This window comes from Peromyscus californicus, unplaced genomic scaffold (genome assembly GCF_007827085.1).
Source record: "Peromyscus californicus insignis strain IS unplaced genomic scaffold, ASM782708v3 Scaffold_5__1_contigs__length_169319896, whole genome shotgun sequence".
Taxonomy (NCBI): domain Eukaryota; kingdom Metazoa; phylum Chordata; class Mammalia; order Rodentia; family Cricetidae; genus Peromyscus; species Peromyscus californicus.
This window is the reverse complement of record NW_026294573.1, coordinates 105092763-105116648: the sequence shown is the minus strand read 5'-3', so window position 1 is coordinate 105116648 and position 23886 is coordinate 105092763. Positions and strand designations below refer to the sequence as shown.

The following is a 23886-nucleotide window of genomic DNA, read 5'->3' as shown; positions in this document are numbered from 1 at the left end:
GTGGGAAGGGATCCTCACAGACAGGACGGGGGGAATGCTTTGAAACAGGGGAGAAGAAAGGATGGATGCTGACGATGATAATTTTGAGGTTTCGTGGCAGGAAGTTGAGAGGGTTTTTCTCTTCTCTTCCCCTAATAGTGTTACGGAATTCCTTCTGGAAGTGATAACTAGAAAACAAATTTTGCCAATGGCTGTTCCATTTTGTTATGATTACAGTCATGCTATTTTCAGAGTTATGGTCTGAGGTTTGTCATGCGCAATTATCAGATTACAAAACAGCTGTGAGCGTTTGAGGCCAGAACTTGGTCCCACCCCCACCCCCATTCGCTTTGTAGCCTAACACATTGTTAGTGTTTGGGACATGCCAGGTACTGGAATAATAATGACAGAGCACTCTTGTGCTTATCATTGGGCTTTGCAGCCTGCAAGCCGATGCTGAAGAGTAATGTTGGTTCTTTGGCTCCAGCTGTGAGCAAGCCACATGAAATTGTTTCTGCCAGTTAGGAATGTGTATGGCGTGCTCAATCTTCCCAGTTACCGAGCACTGACAGGGTGTGTGGGAAAAGCAAGGAATGTAGCTGTTGATCAAACTTCAGTTCCTCTTCTTTGAGTGCCACCGTGCTTTGGATTCACTGGCTTTTAATGTCCTCTGTTTATCTTGCCTCCCCGCTGTAAGAACCCTTGGGAGTGGGAACTAGCCCAGCTCTGTTCCTTTAGCTGGGTGGGTGAGTGGCTGATGGCTGCGTGAGTCAGATGAGTGAGTGGTTCAGTGGATGGTGGAGAGGTAAGCATGGCACTAACTTCTTTCCGCCTAGAGAAGTTGTTCATGCTGCCTTTATCCCAATAACAGCAGTCCAGTCCCGCAAACAAAGAGGGACCCTGACTCTGCTGTTTAGCTTAGGTTCCTCCTCCTCCTCCTCCTCCTCCTGACTATTTACCTCATATTCATCTTCTCATTTACTTGCTCTTTCTATGTATCATGTATCCAGATCCAGCCCTGGAGTATAAGTGGGTCAAATAATTTGTGGATCCTTGACTAGACAGACACCTATGTCAAAGGCTTCTTGCCTTTGTAATGATTTTTTCCTCTCTCCCTAGAATAGCCAAGCTATTTCTTTTACTGCTATAGGCCTAGTAAATTGTAAGGAATATGTGCAGGCGGTTTATTTTTCTTCCAATAGGTTTACAATCATATAAACCCAATGTCAACTGAAAATATTGAGAGTCAAATGCATTTACTATATATCACTTGCCAAACATCATAATTTAGCAACACAGTCCATTGTAGAGTATCAGATTCCTTAGCTGACTGGACGATTTGCCTCACCACTGCTGCCGAGCATCTGAGGGAAGTATACCATATGGTGTGGCATAGCAGGGATCAGCATTTAAAGTGTTGTCTGTACTGAATGCATATCACTTTCACCATCATAGGTTGAAGAAATGTAAGTCAAAGCATCATCAGCCAGAGGCTGTCTATATTTTAGGTAAGAGAACAGAGGTCCTCAAGTTAGCTCAAAAGAGGCAGGAGGAGAATATGCAAAGTTTCTATGTAGAGGGCTGTGTGGGTATCACAGAGAGGTACATCACATATAGATAAATGTATAGATAGCCAGGCACTGGAGTTGAAAAATCGTTCATCGCATTGGCACAGGAGATCACTTCCTAAATATAACACCAGTAGCACAGACACTGAGCACAACAATTAATAAATGGGACCTCTTGAAATTGAGACGCTTTTGTAGGGCAAAAGACATGGTCAATAAGACAAAAAGACAGCCAACAGAATGGGAAAAGACCTTCACCAACCCCACATCTGACAGAGGACTGATCTCCAAAGTATATAAAGAACTCAAGAAACTGGACATCAAAATACTGAACAATCCAATTAAAAAATGGGCTAAAGAGCTAAACAGAGAACTCTCAAAAGAAGAATCACAAATGGTTGAAAGACATTTAAAGAAATGCTCAACATCCTTAATCATCAGAGAAATGCAAATCAAAATGACTCTGAGATACCACCTTACATCTGTCAGAATGACTATGATCAAAAACACTAATGACAGTCTATGTTGGAAAGGATGCGGAGCAAAGGGAATACTCCTCCACTGTTGATGGGAGTGCAAACTTGTACAACCACTGTGGAAATCAGTATGGCCGTTTCTCAGAAAATTGAGAATTGATCTACCTCAAGACCCAGCCATACCACTCTTGGGCATATACCCAAGGAATGCTCAATCATACCACAAAGATACATGCTCAACTATGTTCATAGCAGCACTATTCGTAATAGCCAGAACCTGGAAACAATCTAGATGCCCGTCAACTGAAGAATGGATTAAGAAAATGTGGTACATATACACACTGGAGTACTACTCAGCAGAGAAAAACAATGACAGCATGAAATTTGCAGGCAAATGGATGGAACTAGAAAAAATCCTGAGTGAGGTAATCCAAACCCAGAAGGACAAACATGGTATGTACTCACTCATAAGTGGATTCTAGATAAAAAGCAAAGGACAATCAGACTGCAACCCTCAGAACCAGGGAGGCTACATAGCAGGGGGACCCTGGGATGACTGTGGCTTATAATAAGTTTTGGTTTTACTCAATCACTGGGCAAGCCTCAATGAAACATTTCACTCTTAGGATAAGAATTTATTATGTATCAAGCTGATAATAGAAAAATAAGTAGATAAGAAATTGAAAGTAAAAAAAAGAAGAAAGAAAAAAGAAAAACGGTTCAGTCTGAAACAGGTGTAGAGATCCACGGTTTTGTCCACATTGCTCGCAGTCTCTCTACTTCTCCAAGCAACGATTCTCCCCACCCTCAAATCAGCCAGCATTTCCATGGTCTGCTCCCTCATAACTTGAGTGTGTTTCTAGTTCATCATGCCTGCTTTTCTCTACCTCCCAGCATCTCCATCGCTACCTCCATCTAACTGCCAGTTCTCTCTGCGGTACTGGTCCAGACTCTTAGGGAAGGAGTCTGATTGACCTTAGCTTTGTGGCTTTAGTTTATGGAGTCTGTTATCAGCATGAGACAAGTCTCTAAGGCTCTCTTAGGCAGCCGAGGCTGGGAGCAGGGCAGTTTCCCTTAGAGATACTCTTTTTTTTATTGGTTCCTTCAATGCAAAATATTACTTGGTTTACACTAAAGTAACTTTTGTGTTGTTTCTGGTAAATCTCTTCTTTCCCATGAATTGTGCATGAAGGGGCTCAGATTTCTTCTGGCCCAATGCCTTCATTCAGGCTGATATTTACATTACAAAGACTTATCCTTTACAAAAGCCTTTACTGTAGAACTTAAAAAAATAGCACATTTCTGCGTGAATTTTAAGATACCATATATTTTCTATATAACTCTTAAAGATGTTACTATAGGGGACTTACATTCTTGCCATCGTGAAGCAGTTAATCCTGACTTGCCTCCCTCCCACTGTGAATAACTATAAATATGGACACAATTCTAAGGCACTGAGCCATGAGCAGCACAGGACATTGATTCCTGTAGGAAAGGGAACACCCAATATGAGTCACACATTTTACCCCTGTTCTCTGCCTCATGACAATTTCTTGATCGTGGCTTGGGGGTGTGATGGAGAGCATGGGAGTGCAAGAGATGAGCTACAGGTAACAGTGAGAACAGACAAAGGCTTTAAAGAGTCATCTCAAAGAATGAAGGACATCACTGTCTCAATGGATGGGTAGATGGGAAATCTCAGCAGAAATATAGAAACAATGGGAAAACACACTATCAGAAGGGAAATTTTCATTGGATGGCCTGACAGCTGTCACAGCGGCCTGTGTTGCTAAGCAAAGCATTTGGTATCTTAGGTGCATTAAATGCACTTTGACTTACAGTGCTTTCAATTTACAGTGGAGTTATCTGATGTAACTCTGTTGGAAGTGGAGGAACATCTGTATACTTCCAGTTTGCTAGGCCTGTAAAGGTACATTCTGGGTACATAAATGAATGGAAGCAATCCAATTTGCAAAACAGAAAGAAACACGAGTTTTTAAAAAGGAGCTTTAGTAATCTGTGGCAGCATATTGTGTATATTTGGAATATGCATGTTGTTGGACTACTCGAAGGAAAAATAAAAGAGGAAGAAAAAAATCTGAAGAAATAGTGTTCAAGGCTTCCCCAAATGATAGGAAACCTATGGGATGATGAGAAACTCGGTGAGACCAAGCAGGATAAATACAATGAAGTCAGATCCCTCATAATAACACCTTTGAAAACCAAAGATAAAAATGAAACCATTCACTCTGCCCCTTGACTGTGCACAGCGGTTTCCTGAGGACTGACCTCAACAGGGGCTGGCGCAGCCTGTCACTTCAAGCATCTTGGGGTTCCATGCTGCTGTAAAGCACTGCGTCTCTAGTCATGGGGAGCCAAGCAGTCTCTGTGGCCTTGGCTTGTATTCCTGCTGCTTCACCCAGACCCTCAGCGCTTTCCAGCTTGTTTCACCTTAAGTTGGAAGCACTCCCTAGGGAGCAGTTCCCAAGAATTCCCTGAAGGTGATGTGACCCTGCTCTGTCCAGTGCCCAAGGCATAGAGGGAATAGACTGACGAGTCGGTGCTAGACCTTTGCACCCCACCCCTTTCTTTTGCCTCAGTCTACACATTTCCCACATCCCGGGAAGCCACTTCTAATCTGTCCAACTCCATGTTCTTCCTAGCGATCTTGTAGTTTCTTGAAGATCTAGTTCAATCCCTAGTACAAGGAGAGAGAGACAGAGACAGAGACAGAGACAGAGAGACAGAGAGAGACAGAGACAGAGACAGAGACAGAGAGAAATGAAGGTATCTGAGATGTGGGAGTGGGAAAAAAGAAGACATATTGCTTACAGAGAACAGTGGTATAAATTATGTATTACTTCTCAATGGAGTCCAGACACAACGTAATTATATATTTAAAGCACTGGAAGAATTACTATTAACCCAGAATTCTCTATTCAGCGAAACGCCTCTCCTCTCAAGAAAAAGTAACGGCCAGTGAGATGGCTGAGAGGGTGGAAGCACTGACTCTGCAAGCCTGAGAGTCTGAGCTCGCTTCCCAGAGCCCACAGTGGAAACAGACCTGGCTCCAAGAGCTGTCCCTGACCTCCATCTGTGTGCACTTCCACATACATGCACACTGTTAATGATAAACAAAAGATAAACAATAAAAAGGTTCCTCAATAAAAGGATGAAGCATATGTTAAATAAGCCAAAGCCCTGAGGACTTATTATCATTATTCATCAAGACCAGGGCGCACTGGTAGTAGGAAACATGTGGGTAAAGGGAAAATACTAGCTCCCCCACCCTTCTATTAATTTTTATTAGTGCAAAAGTAACTACACACAGAGCAACATAGTGAAGACCGTCATACCAATCAATACCAATCAATATCCAAGAGGTAGAGTTGACCAGCCTAAGGGAAAAAGCTCACACCCAAGCTATATGTTGCCTACATGAGATAGGGTTTAAATGTAAAGACATAAAGAGAATATAAAAAGATGGGGGAAAATGTATTGTGTAAGCCAGGGGTGGTGTACATCCATGACCTAGCATTTCTGAGGTAGAGGCAGGAAGATCAGGAGTAACACAGTCTTGTGGCTACATAGTGAGTTCAAGACCAGACTGAGTTACCTAAGGCCTTGTCGATGATGATGATGATGATGATGATGATGATGATGGTGGTGGTGGTGGTGGTGGTGGTGGTGGTGGTGGTGATGGTGGTGGTGGTGGTGGTGGTGGTGATGATGATGGTGGTGGTGATGGTGGTGGTGGTGGTGATGATGATGGTAGTGGTGATGATGATGGTGGTGATGATGGTGGTGGTGGTTATGATGATGGTGGTGGTGATGATGGTGGTGATGATGGTGGTGGTGATTATGATGATGGTGGTGGTGATGATGGTGGTGGTGGTTATGATGATGGTGGTGGTGATGATGATGGTGGTGGTGATGATGATGGTGGTGGTGATGGTGGTTGTGGTGATGATATTATGGTTGTGGTGGTGATGATATTATGGTGGTGGTGGTGATGATGATGGTGATGGTGACAGCATGCAATGCAAGTAGCCAGTGTGAGCAGCTTTCTTCATTAAACATAGTCACTTTCAAGATAAGAAGTATTCCCATTTTACAATGTTTCAAGGTGAATTCAAAAAAGAGGAAAAAACCCACAAAGCATATGTACCTACTACTAGAACCTCAAAATATATGTGAATTAAGAATTGACAGAACTGGCCGGGCGGTGGTGGCGCAGGCCTTTAATCCCAGCACTCGGGAGGCAGAGCCAGGCGGATCTCTGTGAGTTCGAGGCCAGCCTGGTCTCCAAAGCGAGTTCCAGGAAAGGCGCAAAGCTACGCAGAGAAACCCTGTCTCGAAAAACCAAAAAAAAAAAAGAATTGACAGAACTGAAGAGAGATAGAAAAACAGAGAAGTAAGTGCAGATTTTAGCACTCTTCTCTCACTAATTAAGAGGTACAGAAAGTCTGAACAGTACCGTCAACCAACTTGACCTAATTAACATGTATAGAACATTACACTCAAGAACTGTAGTGTTTCCAGAGATCAACTGTACACTGGGATTGAAAATAAACCTTAATGTATTTCTGAAGATTGAGCTCCTGCAGATTTTTTTTTATTTTTTTTACGACCGAGCTCCTGCAGATTTTAATTCAATTGAAATTTAATATATCCACAGAGGACAAAACATTTCAGTTTTAGTTTAGGCAAAATAGAGTCAAACAATGTGTTCAAAACAGAGTTAAATAATACGTTCAAAATTTCCAAAAATTAAAGAATATACTTCTAAATGACCCATGGACAAACAAACAAACCCACAAGAGAAATTAGAAAATACCTTAACTGGAGGTGATAAAAATATATAAAAGTTGTGGGATGCTGCTAGAGTAGGTCTTAGAAATATATAGCTTTTTATATGCTTTATTGGAAAAGAAGAATGGGGTAGATCAGTTTTCTAAGTTTCCACTCTAAGAACACACACGAGGGCCAGTGTGGGCTGGAGAGGCACTCAGCAATGCAGTGCCCGCTGCCCTTCCAAAGGACCTGAGTTCGGTTCCTAGCTCGCATATCAGGCAGTTCACAGCTGCCTGGAACTCCATACCAACACACATGTACACATAAGTAAAAATAAAACTAACTTGTAAGAGAAGAAAGAGGCCAGTGAGATGGTTCAGTGGGTTAAGGCACTTGTCAAGCCTGATGACCTGAGTTCAACCCCTGGGACCCACACAGTGAAAGGAGAGAGCTAACTCCCGAGAGGTGTCCTCTGACCTCCACATGTGTGCTGTACCAATAAATAAACAAATGGATGTAAAAACATTTACACACATAGAAAAATAAGCAAATCAAACCTAAAGTAGTTGAATCAGTATTTATTTGACATCCTGCATTTCTTTGATGAATTAACTTATTTTATTGTTTCAGAGAAACTTGGAAAGGAAAAAGCTTAGCAGAGTCAGAAGTTGTTTTTTTTGGAGTAATAAAGTTGATTTTTATTATTTATTTTATTATTTATTTATTTATTTTTAAAGATTTTTTTATTTGTTATGTATACAGTGTTCTGCCTGCATGTATGTCTGCAGGCCAGAAGAGGGCACCAGATCTCATTACAGATGGTTGTGAGCCACCATGTGGTTGCTGGGAATTGAACTCAGGACCTCTGGTAGAGCAGTCAGTGCTTTTAACCTCTGAGCCATCTCTCTCTAGCCCTATTTCTTTTATTTTTGAGATTATAATATAATTACATCATTTCCCCCTTCCCTGTCCTCCCTCCAAACCTTCTTACATAGGATCTCTTTCAAATTCATGGCCTCTTTTTTCATTAATTATTGTTACATGCATAAATGTACATGTGTGTATATATATATATATATATATATATATATATATATTCCTATATACAGTCTATATAATGTTATATGTATGGATACAGGACTGACCTTTTTGTATTGGCTAACAAATTGGTTTGTTCTTTCCTGGGAAAACTACTTCTCAGCATTCCTTAGCTGCCTGTGGTCCTTTTTATAGAGTTGAGCCTAGCGGGCTTTCCCCATCCACTTCAGCATGTCTATTGTTGTTCTTGCTCAGCTCATGTTTAGGCAGCCGTGTTGGTGAGACTTGACACATGTAGCTTCTGATGTTACTAAAGAAACAGTCTCACAGAAGACTGCCTTATACTCTGGCTCTCACACTCTTTCTGCTCCCTCTTTCACAATGTTCCCTGAGCTGTTGCTGGTGTATCCACTGTGACTGGGCTCCACACGTCAATTTTTTTTTTTTTAAAGAATTACCAAGGCTTAGCAGCCGGGCGGTGGTGGCGCATGCCTTTAATCCCAGCACTTGGGAGGCAGAAGCAGGCTGATCTCTGTGAGTTCAAGGCCAACCTGGTCTACAGAGTGAGTTCCAGGACAGGCTCCAAAAATACACAGAGAAACCCTGTCTCAAAAAACAAACAAAAAAGAAAGAAAGAAAGAAAGAAAGAAAGGAAGGAAGGAAGGAAGGAAGGAAGGAAGAAACAAAGAAAGAAAGAAAGAAAGAAAGAAGAAAGAATTATCAAAGCTTATTGGGATTTTTGAAAAGATACAGTAGCCAGTATCAGGTCCTATAGATATTAAATGAATAGTAAGAGAATCTTATTAACAACTTTATTCAATAAATTTATCAACATATATGAAATGGACAAACTTCTTGAAAAATACAATTCACCTCAACTGATGTAAGAAGAAATAGAAAATACCCTATCTATTAAAGAAATTGAATTCATGATTTAAAACCTCCCCCAAAGAAACTTTAGGTGTAAATGATCGGAAACAGAACCTCAGACTTCCCAGGCTTGGTGCCATGAATTATAACCCCAGCCACCCAGAAAGCTGAGGAAGGAGGAATGAAGTTCAAGGCCAGCATGGGCAATGTAGAGAGACTCTGTCTCAACCAAATAGTACTAAACAAAACAACAAAACTCCAATCTTATCGACATCCTTTTAAAAAAGAAAATAATGATGTAGCATAAGTCTGATATGATAGCAAAACCAAGCTATTAGACACAAAGAAAGTTACAAACTGATCCTTAGAAACATCAAAGCAAAAAAGAATTTGACAAAATATTATTAAATCTGTTCCAGCAATATATCAAAAGAATAACATATTAGACCAAGTGTGGTTTGTCTCAAGAATGTTCAAGACTCAAATCAGCTCAACATTAAAAGAAAAAAAATCAAAGTCTTTCTTGACATTAACAGAATAAAAGAGAAAATCCATATGGTGACATCTCTAGATTCAGGGGGAAAAAATGACAAATACAACATCCATCCACTAAAGATTGTTATAAGGGTCAAATGGGATTGTGCACTCAAAAATGTGTGGCAAATTGAGAGATGCTATATAATGCAAATCAGTTGTCTTACTGTGACACCCTGAGATTGACAGGCTTCTCCCTGACAGATGCTTCTTGGGCCCAGGACAAAACACTCAATTATTCATCATCTGCCCTCTGAGAGAGCCTGGTTGCCTTGCACAGTGCACTATGGTATAAGTGTAATAGCAGCTGCAAAGCCTACATCACCCCTGATTGTTGTGGAATAGAATAATTGTTTAGTATGTAAAGCTGTGTTGCTTTTGTTTATGCTGCACTTGTTTAACTATGTAAAGATGTGTTGCTGTTTTATCTTGCCTGTCTAAGGGATCTGATTGGTCTAATAAAAAGCTGAATGGCCAGTAGCTAGGCAGTAGAGGGATAGGCAGGGCTGGCAGGCAGAGAGAATAAGTAGGAGGAGGAATCTAGGCTTGAGAGAGAACTAGGGAGAAGGAGAGGGAGACGCCCGGGGCCAGCCAGCTAGGCAGCTGCCGGGCAGCCACCAGGCAGCCAGAAATGAAGGAAGCAGGAAAGTAGGACATACAGAAGGAAAGAAAGGTAAAAAGTTCTGAGGCAAAATGTAGATGAAGAGAAAGAGGTTAAATTAAGTTGTAAGAGGTAGTGGGACAAGTCTAAGTGGTTGAGCATTCATGACTAATAATAAGTCTCCATGTCATGATTTGGGAGCTGGCTTGTGGGACAGAGAAGGCCTGCTACAGCTAATAGTTGAGGACTTCCTGGTGCTGGGTTCTGGATGAGTGTTCTTTGTGTACTTTCTTGTTCTGACATCAGTTCTGTGAGGAGGGCACTGATATTCTTCCCTGCTCTATAGACAAGAGTGAGGACTACTGAGGGCCTTGTTGATACATATGTAGTGTGTGGCAGAGCCAGCAACCCAACATGGCGTGCTTTGGAGCTTTGTCTTCTCATCTCCTTTTCTTCATTCATTCATTCATTCATTCATATTCATCCACTCATTCACTTGTTATTTATTATGCATGAGTGAGTGCATACCTGGGAGTGTCCATGAGGAAATCAGAGGACAACTTGGGGAAACTGGTTCTCTCCTTCCACCATGAGGTCTAGCATCCATAGGCTTTACCTCAAAATCTTTGTCTCCTGGACCATCACCTCAGCCCCTGAGCTCTGATCCTTTAGACTAGACACTGCTTTGTCTCCTGCACCTATATCTGGGAAGAGACCCATAGAGTTAGTTGGCTCTTGACTTTACCGGTTACCAAGGTGGCCCAGGGCGGGGCTTTTGTCTCTGTCTTATCCACTGGGTTCTGTGGCAGAAAGCCTCTACACACTGAGCCGTCTCTCTGGCCACCAGACACTTTTTTTTTTTTTTTTTTTGGTTTTTTGAGACAGGGTTTCTCTGTGTAGTTTTGGTGCCTCTCCTGGATCTCGCTCTGTAGACCAGGCTGGCCTTGAACTCACAGAGATCCGCCTGCCTCTGCCTCCCGAGTGCTGGGATTAAAGGCGTGCACCACTGCCACCCAGCCAGACACATACTCTTGAAAGTAAGACGATGGGCCTCCATCCCTGTAACTTGTGTGTGTGTTTTCTTTATTATTTCTTTTTCCTTCTCTCCCTTTTTTCCCCTTACCTCTTCTCTCTTCGTTTTCCTGTGCTAGAGATCAAGCTCAGCCTTATGCATGCTCTCCCAAGCTTCATACTTAGCCCCTTAACTTGCTGTTTGGTTGTTAAACATTATGAAGTTTCATTTTCTTTTTGTATTTCTGGGCCTTCGTCGCCTCTTCTCTCCCTCTGTGTGTCTTTATTCTGCATTAGTCTTTCCATTCTCCTTTCAAGGGCCCCTTTTCTGATATGTCCTGTTCCCTTTGGCCTCCAGTCTAGGTTCATAGTCTATTCCCTCTATTTTTTATTAAAAATTATTTTTATGTGTATGGGTGTTTTGCCTACATATAAGTCACATGTGTGCCTGGTGCTCATGGAGGCCAGAATAGGTTGGAGTTACAGACAGCTGTGAGCTGCCATGCCCGTGCTGGGAATTGAACTCGGCTCCTCTGCAAGAGCAGCCAGTGCTCCTAACCACCGAGCTGCCTCTCTAGCCCCTATACCTACTCTTTCTCTAATAATATACTTTGGAGAGTTTTCCACAACGTGTGACTATGTATTTCTTTCTTTTAATTTTTCAATAGTGTGCTTTTTAATTGATGTTATATATGTACAACATACTTTTTGTTTGTTTATTTTGTTTCTCTGTGTAACAGCTGTCCTAGAACTTACTATGTAGACCAGATTGGCCTCAAACTCAGAGAGATCCACCTGCCTCTGCCTCCCAAGTGCTGGCATTAAAGGTATATGCCACCATTCCTGGCCACATACAACATATTTTGAAGTATGCACACATTAAGAATAATTAAATTGAGCTGACTAGTGTGCATTACCTCACATGTTTACCTTTAGCATGTGTATTAATAGTTAAATTTTACTCTTTTAACAATTTTCAAGAATAATAGTAAGATGTGAGAAGGCACATCCCTCCCCCGAAAAAAAAAAAAAAGGAGAAAAAAATTTAAATGCAATGCATTGTTGGAGCTGGAGAGATGGTTCAGCAGTTAAGAACATTTGCTGCTCTTTCCGAGGACCTGGCTTCAGTTCTCAGCACCCACATGGCAGCTCACAACCATCCATAACTCCAGTTTTGGGGATCCATCAGGGTTTTCTGGCATTCCCTAGTAATAGGCACACACACAGCACACATACATACATGTAGCCAGAACACCCATACACATACAATGAAAGTAATAAAAACTATCATTATCATGCTGTGCAACAACCATTCTTTCCTAATGTATGCACAATGTTTCATTGAATTGCAATACTTTGCTGTATGTATGTTTTTGTAGGTGTGCATTCAAGTGTGTGTGTGTGTGTTTGTGTGTGTGTGTTTGTGTGTGTATGTGTGTGTGTGTTTGTGTGTGTGTGTGTTTGTGTGTGTGTGTGTGTTTGTGTGTGTGTCTGTGTGTGTGTGTGTGTTTGTGTGTGTGTGTTTGTGTGTGTGTGTGTTTAGGTAGAAGCTAGTGGTCAACCTTGGGTGTTGTTCCTCGGGGTAACCTTCTGCTTTGTTTTGTTTGTTTGCTTGCTTGGTTTTGGTGAGACAGGGTTTCTCTGTGTAGCCCTGGCTGTCCTGGAACTCACTCTGTAGACCAGGCTGGCCTTGAACTCACAGAGATCCACCTGCCTCTGCCTCCCGAGTGCCGGAATGAGAGACAGCTGTGGGTTCTGGGAACCGAACTCTTATCTTTTGGGATATGAGCTTACCCTTTAATGGCTGAGCCATCTCTCTGCTTTTTTTTTTAAAGACGGACTCTCTCACTGGGACCTAGGGCTCACAAATTAGGCTACTTTGGCTAGCCAGTCAGCCCTGGGGATCCTGCCATCTTTACCTCCCTAGTAAAAGATTACGAATATGCATTACCATGACTGGGTTTTTATGTGCATTCTGGGGACTGAATTTAGATTCACATTCTTGTTCAGCAAGCCCTTTATGGACTGAACTATGGCCTCAGCCCTGGCTTGCTTCATTGTATTAAACTAGGTGCTCTTGATGAATATTTAGCAGTATTATAATAATGCTGCAAATACATTTGACTTGCAAAGGACCAAGTTTGCAAGAAGCAGAAGGCAGAAGATATATGTACAAAGTTTCTATGAGAAAGACTCAAGTGGGGTTGCCAAACCGAGAGCTATATGAATTCTAAAAATTTTAAGTTTAATTTTATTATATGTGTATGGATGTTTTGTCTGCATGGATGTCTGTGCAACACTTGCATGGCTGGTGCCTGTGGAGGCCAGAAGAGGGCATAGGATCCTCTGGAGCTGGAGTTATGGACAGATAGGAGCCTGCATGTGGGGGCTGGGAATTGAACCCCAGTCCTCGGAAAGAATAGCCAGTGCTCTTAAGTGTTGAGTCATCTCTCCGGTCCTGGCACATAGGTATTTTAAATCTCAGTGTGTATTACCAAATTACCCTCAGAACATCTGCATCAACTCATCCTCTCAGAGCAGTGTGTGACAGTGCTTGTTACCCTGCGATGCTGTTCCCAAACTCAAGGCCTCTCATCAAACACTTACCGTGTGCTTTGTGGGCCTCAGCTCAGGGATTTGAAATGCACTCATTGTAGCTGGATGAAGATGTGTTGGTGAACTGCCGTTCCCTTGGGACTGAGGGCTTCTGCTTTTTTAAGAAACTGAACCTGCAAGCTGGCGAGGTATTTAGTTTCAATTTAGCTTAATGGAAACCTGTTAGTGAGTTTTAAAATAAGGACCAAGACAACTGAAATGGTAAACACAGTCTCGTGGGCCCCAGGAAAGAGGAAACAGTGTCTGTGGGTTTGCATGCTTTGAAGAGCCCCTCTTTCCAGGAACAATCATGTGATATGTGAGCTGCTGAAGACTAGTCATTCCTGGAGTGGGTGCTTCCTAACGGGCAAAGGCGCATACAGACCCTGCATGGCTGGGAGGAGCTGTTTCCACACACAGGAGTGAATTGCTGCCAGCCACCACTTGTCAGACAGGCAGCACACTATGCGTTCTGTGCAAAAGTTGACTGAATCCTCCCAAGCCTGTGGTTGCCTGAGAGGGGAGTGCTGTGATGTGTGTTTTAAAGACAAAGACCCCGAGGTGGAGAAGACAAATATTTCTCCTAGAGTCATGGAACTGGTCTGCAGCACAGTGGACACTCAAGGAAAAGTTGATTCAAAGCCCACACTTCGTCTCCGTGGCTCTCTCTAATTGCACCCTCATTTTAAAAATGATAAGGAATGACTTACTTTTTGTTTGTTTGTTTGAGGCAGGGTTTTACTGCACAGTCCTGACTGTCCTAGAACTCACTATATAGACCAGGCTGGCCTTAAACTCACAGAGATCCGGCTGCCTCTGCCTCCCGAGTGCTGGGGTTAAAGGCGTGTGCTTTTACTCTTTTCTTTCTTTCTTTCTTCCTTTCTTCCTTCCTTCCTTCCTTCCTTTCTTTCTTTCTTTCTTCTTCTTTTTTTTTTTCACTTTTTTTTTACTACTTATTTTTCACTCCTGAAGACTTAAGAAATTTTAGATTACTGGGTAGTTGTGTCACATGCCTTTTATCCCAGCACTTGGGAGGCAGAGGCTGATGGATCTCTGAGTTTGAAGTCAGCCTGGTGTACAAAGCAAGTTCCAGGACAGCCAGGGCCACACAGAGAAACCATGTCTGGAAAACCAAACCAGCCAACCAAACAAACAAAAAACAGAGAATTTTTAAATTAACTTCTTTAAATTTTTAAATTAACCCTAAATTATGCTCGGGGAGTAGGTTGCTCATACTGTAACAAAACAGTCAGAAAACAAATTAATTCTAAGTGCTGGTAAGTGCACAGTAGGCGGTAACAATGGCACTTACGATGACTAGAGAGTTTGTTTTCAATGTACCCTTTGCATTGTGAACATCATTTACGTGAACTGTTCTCAAGAGCCTTATCTTTAAAATGAGAAGATTTTACCTGCTTTGTAGGGAGCCCCTGAGGAGCAAGTGTAATGACTGCCTGATGCCTGATGCCTAATGCAGAGTGCTTGCCTGAGTGAGTGCTCAGCAGACTGCAGCTAAGGATGCTGATGTGGCCAGCTGGTCCTACCTGCCTCTTCCCACCCTTCTCCCCTTTGCATTGTGCCAAGTGACCAGATCTAGGTTCGTTACTGCTGTAATGAGAAGGTCTCTGGTTAGCTGTCTTGTTCTCTCTCAGTTCCTGTCCACAGCTCTGGAAACTCTTCTCTGCCCTCTGGCTTCCTTGAGTGTCCTAGACACACCGAGGCTACACTGAAGGCTGAGTATAAACAGGGACAGTACTGGGAAGCCAGACAAGGCCAAGAGATAGATTCTTAAAAGCTTTATTTATTTGTTTATATTATTATTATTATTATTATCATCATCATCATCATCATCATCATCATCATCATCATCAGTGTATTTGTACTTGCATGTGAATGCAGGTGCCTACAAATGCCAGCGGCATGGGGTGCCCCTGATCTGGAGTTAGAGGCAGTTGTAAGCTGCCTAATGTGGATGCTGGGAATGGAACTCAGGTCCTCAGAAGACAAAGTCTAGGAGCAATCTTAATCTAAAGATCATGTAAAAGCATGCTGAGCTGAGCAGGTGATCCAGTGCTGTGCCCGAGGAAAGAGCTGTGGTGTGCAGTGAGGCAGCGTCTTTGTTATTGATTGTTTGTTTTGAGACAGAGTTTCTCTGTGTAGCCCTGGCTGTCCTGGAACTCACTCTGAAGACCAGACTGGCCTTGAACTCACAGAGATCCACCTGGCTCTGCCTTCCAAATGCTAGGATTAAAGGCGTGTGCCACCACGCCTTGGCTGAAAAGCAGCACCTAATGAGGAGGCTGGCCTGACATAAGGGGGTTAATTTTCGCCAGACATGGTTGGTGGTGTTTAGGTCAGGGAGAAAGATGCTTACAAGTAACAGAAAAGTCAGGTGACTCAGGAAATGGGGCACATAGAATGGAGAGAGAGAGATTTTTTTCTTTTTATAGAAGTTAATTATTAAATGTATGACATACTCCAAGACACCACTTCATTGTGGTTTTTGATCACAAAAGATGTTTAGATAGGAAAGGGATCGGGGTCACCATCATCTCAGGACAAGGAACACCTTCTTTTTTGCTGGAATTCTTAGCTTCACCTGTGGCCAGGATACTGCTCCATTTGTTTTTGCACGAAAGCCTTCTCTTCCTCGTGTCTCCTTGGCCTGCCTTTTGGGCCGTCTCAAGGGCTTCATTTGGTCACCTTCACAGCTGGACATGACACCTGCCACTGCTTCTCCAGGAGAGAAGTCATTTTTTTATGTGGGCAGTTTTCCCTAGTAAGCCACTGCTGCCCAGCAGGGAAGGCTGCAGGGGACGTGTCTGACCATCAGACACGCAGGCTCAATGGCCCTACTGACATGGCTCTTTGCTACTTACACTTGGGAATCCTCTAAGTGACTGAGAAGGAAAGGAATGAGGTCATGACAGAAGGCTTGGACTCCCTCTCCTACCCAGTGGGGAGTTCTTGGAGACTTTAAATCAAGGGAGTGACCTGATCAGATTTACATTTTAGGAAGACTGTAGGGACTAAAGGTATGATCTCAGATTGTGTTAATTTGGGATCAGTTGCTCCATCTCTCTAAATCTTTATTTCTTATTTGTAAATCGGGGGTAATGATGACTCTAACCCCATAGGCTGGTTATAAATATTAAATGCAATCATATACATAAGTAGTTTAGTGAGTGGCTATCCCAGAGCGAGTGCCCACTAGCTGAGAATGGTGTTAATGATACAATTAGAGGGAAGAGAAACTGGAGACAGGGAAACCAAATGTAGTTAGGCCCTAACAACAGAAAAATGTTCATCTCACTAATGACCAGAGTTACGCTGCCTACCATAGTGGGCTGGGTACGCGTCTTCCTGTCCTGCTCTGCAGATAGCTTCAGCTGACCATGTAGAATAGCCTGCCCAAGAGAAGAGGGCCTTCTTTGAACAACAGCATAAGAATAGCAGGCGTTTGTGCTGGAATTTCTAAGTCACCTCCCATATGTACTGCATTATTATGTATGATTCCTCTCATAGTACTGTCCCCTTTTGTAAATGAAAGAGACAAAAGAGTGTCTAATTAAAGACTAATTGGGTGCTTAATCTCACAACAGCCAGTGCTTGTGTGGTAATAAAAAGTGGAAGGGAACTGCTCAGAAGGAGGTGGGAGAAAGGTGGTAATAGGAATTAGATGAAGCAGAGGCTGGTGAGTGGATTTTATCAGGCGGAGGTGTCAGCAGGCCGGAAAGAAGGCTGGTGTTCTCGGCAGAAGAAACAAGAAGCAAAGGTGGAGAGGCGGAAGGCCCAGGCCAGCCGCAGGGACTGGAAGGAGCCTTGATGGTTGCACCTCGGAGTTCTGATGTGGGAGGGGTCGGAGAGGCTGGAATGGAGACATGGGGCCAGACTGATGGAGTTCTGAGGGCCCAGGGAAGAAGCCTGGGCTTTCTTCTTCTGTAGTTTGATGGCTTCTGGAAACAACCTTCAAAAGCTTTTTAGGAATTCAGGCTTGTCTGTCTCAGGCGTCTCCTTCTGGAAGACCAAGGGCCCAAAGTGGCAGCCTGACATTCAATCTCCTTTGCCATGGTTGGGAAGTCAGGGCTGTAGCTGATTTCATTGGCCTGTTTTGCATTTATTATAGTGTGGCTTTTATAGTGTGTTAATTGAAATATTTCCAACTGCCAAAAACAATCACACTCAAAGTGCCTTGTCAGTTTTTCATTGCCAGATAAATGTTTTACAGACGTTCACAGGGTAGTGGTAACTGGACACATTCACAGGGCAGTGGTAACTGGACACATTCACAGGGCAGTGGTAACTGGACACATTCACAAGGCAGTGGTAACTGGACACATTCACAGGGCAGTGGTTACTGGACACATTCACAGGGCAGTGGTAACTGGACACATTTACAGGGCAGTGGTAACTGGACACATTCACAGGGCAGTAGTAACTGGACGTTCACAGGGCGGTGGTTACTGGACATTCACAGGGCAGTGGTAACTGGACACATTCACAGGGCAGTGGTAACTGGACACATTTACAGGGCAGTGGTAACTGGACGCATTCACAGGGCAGTGGTAACTGGACATTCATAGGGCAGTGGTAACTGGACACATTCACAGGGCAGTGGTAACTGGACACATTTTTTTTTTTTTTTTTTTTTTGGTTTTTCGAGACAGGGTTTCCCTGTGTAGCTTTGCGCCTTTCCTGGAACTCACTTGGTAGTCCAGGCTGGCCTCGAACTCACAGAGATCCGCCTGGCTCTGCCTCCCGAGTGCTGGGATTAAAGGCGTGCGCCACCACCGCCCGGCCGGTAACTGGACACATTTACAGGGCAGTGGTAACTGGACACATTCACAGGGTGGTGATAACTGGGCGTTCACAGGGCAGTGGTAACTAGACACATTTACAGGGCAGTGGTAACTGGACACATTCACAGGGCAGTGGTAACTGGACGTTCACAGGGCGGTGGTTACTGGACATTCACAGGGCGGTGGTAACTGGGCATTCACAGGGCAGTGGTAACTGGACATTCACAGGGCAGTGGTAACTGGACATTCACAGGGCAGTGGTAACTGGACATTCACAGGGCAGTGGTAACTGGACACATTCACAGGGCAGTGGTAACTGGACACATTCACAGGGTGGTGATAACTGGGCGTTCACAGGGCAGTGGTAACTAGACACATTTACAGGGCAGTGGTAACTGGACATTCACAGGGTGGTGGTAACTGGACACATTCACAGGACAGTGGTAACTGGACACATTTACAGGGCGGTGGTAACTGGACACATTCACAGGGCAGTGGTAACTGGGCATTCACAGGGCAGTGGTAACTAGACACATTTACAGGGCAGTGGTAACTAGACACATTCACAGGGCAGTGGTAACTGGGCATTCACAGGGCAGTGGTAACTGGACACATTCACAGGGCAGTGGTAACTGGACACATTCACAGGGCAGTGGTAACTGGACATTCACAGGGCGGTGGTAACTGGGTCTCATTTTCTACTTAAGGCTAGGGGTCTGGGTGGGGATTGGCCCTTTAGTGCTCTGTTGTGGACCAAGAAGCTGTTGGATGTTGTGATGCTTCCAACCTTAGAGATCAGAGTCTCTTCAAAGGAAAGCTCACAGGGCCTAGCCATCACTGGAAACCTTGGCAACCTAGCTGAAATCTGAATCCTGCCGCCTGGCTTCCCAGCCAGAATTCCAGTCCTGGATGAGATGTGCTTTTTTCTTCCACAAGCCCTTTCTCCTTCTCCCCATCCACGCCTTTCCCAGGATCCTGCCACTGTGAGAGCTGTGAGAGCTGGTTTGTCTGCCTCCTTCATGTTCCGTGTTCGATTGTTGTTTGATGAAACATTTTACTCTCTGTCTTTGTTCTCTCCTTACCTGATGTTTTCTCCTTTAAACAAACAAACAAACAAAAAGATCTCAGGCTGGAGAGAAGACGCAGTGGTTAAGAATGCTGGGGACTCTTCCAGAGGATGTGAGTTTGGTTCCCATCACCCTTATGGGGGGACTCACAACCACTTGTAACCTCAGTCCAGGGTCCCTATGCTCTCTTCTGACGTCATGGGTACCTGCACACACGTGGCAGACATACACACAGGCACCCACACGTGCACATAAAAAATAGATGTTGAAAACAACATCTCCACCTCGACAGTCTTGTTCCGTCGACACCCAGATGATAAGTGATCACCTCTGGCATCTGCGTTGTGTACCTCAGGCTGGGAAGGTACCACCCATACAGTCCTATAGCACCCTGGCACAGAGCTAGCTTTCAAAAGAACTTAAGGTAAGTGAGTGAGTGGTGGGCATTGATGCCGCTCACCTGTCCTCCTGGACTCTAAGGAAACTTGGACAGGAAGCTCATCTTTTCATCCTTGTCTCATGTTTAGGTTGGTGCACAGCAAATAAATAAATAAATGCTCCACAAGTGTTTGTCAAGTTAAATTGAGCATGTTACTTATATATTAGACAGCTTCTGTCACTATAACAAATACTGGGGGTAGTGTTTGAAAAAAAGAGGGTTTGTTGTTGTTGTTGTTGTTGTTGTTGTTTTGGTTATTTTGAGAGAGGGTTTCTCTGTGTAGCTTTGAAGCCTGTCCTGGAACTCACTCTGGGATTAAAGGCATGTGTCACCACCACCTGGCCAGAAAAGAGGTCTGTTTTAGCTCACAGTTCTGGAGGGACTCAAGGGCATTGCTTCTGCATCAGATCTGCTGAGGAGAGGACCACACAGCAGAGCTAGCACAGGAGGAAGGATCTCAGAAGGAGGTGCCAGGCTTGCTCCTTTTATAAGCATTCTTTGAGAACCACAAAGTTAGACCACTACCCTAATGCCTTCCGAAGGCGTGCCCTCAATATCCCAAGGGCTTCCAACTAGGACTCATCTCTTAGAGGTCCTATTGCTTCCCAGTACCCAACCTGGGGACCAGGCCTTCAACATGTGAACTTTGGGAAGACATTAAAACTATATGCTTTTGGGAACATGACATTTTTCTTTCATTTACTTTGTGTATGGATATTTTGTCTACAAGCATGTCTGTGTACCATGTGTGTGTCTGGTGCCCTCAGAGGTTGGATCCCCTGGAACTAGAGTTACTAGAATTCCTCAGGTCACCAGTCTTATAAATAAGTGCCTTTACTCACTGAGCCATCTCATTGACCCACAAATCCTGGTTTTATGTGTTATTAGGAAGTGAATCCAGAGTTTTGTGCATAGCAGCTAATATTCTACCAATCTATCTCCATCCTCAGCTCTTAGCATATACTTTAAAAATATTTGTTGGGGCTGTCTTAGCATATACTTTAAAAATATTTGTTGGGGGCTGGAGAGATGGCTCAGTGATTAAGAGCACTGGCTGCTCTTCCAGAGGACCTGGATTCAATTCCCAGCATGGCAGCTCACAACTGTCTGTAATTCCAGTTCCGGGGAATCTGACACCCTCACACCAGTGCACATAAAATAAAATTAAATAAATTATTTTAAAAATATACTTGTTGGACTAGTTACAAGTAGGAAATTCCCAGTGCTAAGTGTCCTGGGTTACTCTTCACGGGCTAGTTGTGATGATAGTAAAACAGGTTTGCCTCAGACACAGAACCTCCTTGACTCAACCAAGAAGCACCTGCTGCCCTTAAAAGTGACCCCAGAATGGTTTCTGAGAGCTGGGAGAGCTCACAGCCCTTTGCTGCAGAGGCCTTGGGCAGAGGCCGCCTTGTGGTGTGATTCATGCCTCTCCTGTACCGTTTCACTGTGACTCACCTTCTGTTTTTATTCTCCCTTTAGAGTATCAGTGCGACCAGAGGAGCCAGGAAAAGAGTAAGTGCTGAGACCACCAGTCACCAAACAAGATGTTAGTGGCATTTTGTCTATTGAGAATACTATCCATATATTTTTAGATAGTTTGAACAAGCTAGAACTTTAAAACTTGAACTACTACCACTACCCTAGGATAACCTTTTATTTAACATGCAATGTTATATCCTCCCAGGTATTTTTATGTACATAAAAGAATATATATATATATATATATATATATATGTAATAAAACAGTATGTATTATTTTATGACCTGTTTTTCACACAATATTTAGGGTACTTTCCATTGCTAATATACTTTTATTATATCATTTGAAATTATTGCACAATTTAACCATATGTCCCTTAAGGCCGCACCATAATGTGTTCCACCATGCCTCTCTTTAGAGGAAACACGTCAACATTTCCTCTTTTTCACTGTTATGACCAATATTCCGTTACCTGTGTCTCTAGGCATGGCTTTGGTTCTTTTCTTTTCTTTCTTTTTATTTATTTATTGTTATTTTTGAGACAGGGTTTCTCTGTGTAACAGCTCTGGCTGTCCTGGATTTTGCTTTGTAGACCAAGCTGGCCTTGAACTCACAGAGATCTATCTGCCTGCCTCTGCTTCCCAAGTGCTGAGATTAAAGGCGTGTGCCACCACTGCCTTGCTGGTTATTTCCTTATTGTAAATTCCTACATATAAATATTTGAGTCAAAGAACATAAACAGTTATTAGGTAACTTGGGTAAACATTTCCACATTACTCTTTAGGAAGGCTGTGCCCATTTTGGGGAGCCTACCTTCCACCCTGAAGACTCTTGTTGTTTCCAGTTTTATTATGGAAGAAAAAAGTATTGCTTTGTTTCAAATGTCTTTGATTGTTAGTAAAGATGAGCAAATATTTCAAATACCCCATGGCCACTTTGGCAAGGCATTTAACACTCTATCCAGCAATGCAGAGTTTCTATCCTTGGCTCTTTTTGACTTAAAGGAGCCAAGTACAAGACAGTATTTGTTTTAAGAGTCATCTTTTAAAAAAGTAACCTTGATGTGGCAGATTGGAAGGCCAAGTACAAATTTGGATAGCAGCGGTTGCAGAACAGTCTGGGCTCTCTGGCTGTCTAAGCACGTTGCATAAAAGCCTTTGGCAGCTGGTCCCAGACTTCAGCTTCTAGGCTTTGTGGAAGGCAATAGGAAGAGCTGGTGCTTCTGATGCCCTGCTGGGGACAAAGGCCCACAACAGTGTTTCAGGTGAGGCCTGACCCCAGGATAGAGGTGGCTGTGATCTTCCAGGCTCTAAGAGCCCAAGCATCAACAGTTCCTTTGGAGTCTTCCATGAGTGGTCTGTTGGCGTTTCATATTCTGTACACAATAGGTAGGACTTGGCTTCAGGGAGGACTTGTGAATAAAGGGACTTCCTGCAGCATCACTTGCTTGTTCAAGCAGATTGGGCACTCCTGACTGATTGTGGTTTTTGTTAAGGATGAAGATTCAGGGACTGACGTGGGAGACGGAACTGATGAATGGTCCCAATCCAGAGCCACAGTTCGACCTCCTGACCAGCTGGAGTTGACTGATGCAGTGAGTGAACAAACTCCTGTCCTTGCTCATTTTACCTCCTCCTGCTTCCGAAGTGGATTCTTCCATAGTGCAGCTTAGAAGCCTGTGCAGAGCTTACAGGTACCCTGGGGGTCCCAAGCCTCAGAGGCGATGGGAGGGGGGAGCTTTATGCATGATCCTCTTGGTGTTTCTTCCCCTCAGGAGTTAAAGGAGGAGTTCACTCGCATCCTGACAGCCAACAACCCACATGCACCCCAGAATATTGTCAGGTACAGCTTCAAAGTAAGTCACCCCCTCCTGGGCAGGGCCTTAATGTCTCCTTGAAGCAACAATGGTTGGGCACATTGCACAAGGCTCCTGGCCAATTTACGAGGTCCTTGTAAACTGAGGTCCTTGGCTAGAAATCTGGGTTTTTACGTGGAGTGCTCCAGAGATGTTTGAATTTTTTTAATTTTAGTACGTTTTATTTGGAGGAGTGAGGGAGGGAGAGAGGGAGGAAGGGAGGGAGGGACAGAGAGAGAGAGAGAGAGAGAGAGAGAGAGAGAGAGACAGAGAGACAGAGAGACAGAGAGACAGAGAGAGAGAGAGAGAGAGAGAGACAGAGAGAGAGAGAGAGAGAGAACATGTGCACAAAAGAGAGAAGGGAGGGAGAGAGGAGACAGGGTTACAGTGTGCATGTGGAGGTCAGAGGTCAGAGGACAACCTTTCAGAATTGCTTCTCTTTCCACCCTGTGGAGCCAAGGGATCAAACTGAGGTTGTCAGGCATGGCAGCAGGGACCCCCATCTGCTAAGCCATCTTGCAGGCCCCTTTGAAATTTCTTAGTGCATCTCCCTAGAAGTCTTGCTAATTGCAAAGCCTTCAAAACCTGAGGAGGAGTTTTTTTTCTTGTGGTGATGGTGACTGAATCATTAAATCTAGAGTTTTGCTCATACTGATCAAGTGTTCTACCACTGAGCTACAATCCCAGCTTTTCAGTATGTTTTTATTTTTAAGAATATTGAAGCATTTGGTTAGAAAATGATTTTTCCAATATTTCCAACATACAAAATACATTTTC

General features: G+C 43.5%; 1 protein-coding gene across 3 annotated transcripts in view; it reads left to right on the top strand.

Annotated features, from left to right (window-relative positions):
* Dnai1 (dynein axonemal intermediate chain 1) overlaps positions 1 to 23886 on the top strand; it is a 71333-nt gene that overhangs the window by 6467 nt on the left and 40980 nt on the right. For 2 of the 3 annotated variants that reach the window (XM_052715438.1, XM_052715437.1), the window contains exons 2-4: positions 21254 to 21286; positions 22750 to 22848; positions 23029 to 23109. In XM_052715438.1, coding sequence (XP_052571398.1) covers positions 21254 to 21286; positions 22750 to 22848; positions 23029 to 23109 — 213 coding nt within the window. Of the gene's footprint in view, positions 1 to 21253; positions 21287 to 22749; positions 22948 to 23028; positions 23110 to 23886 lie in introns of those variants that run through there. The other variant, XM_052715439.1, reaches the window with a different exon arrangement.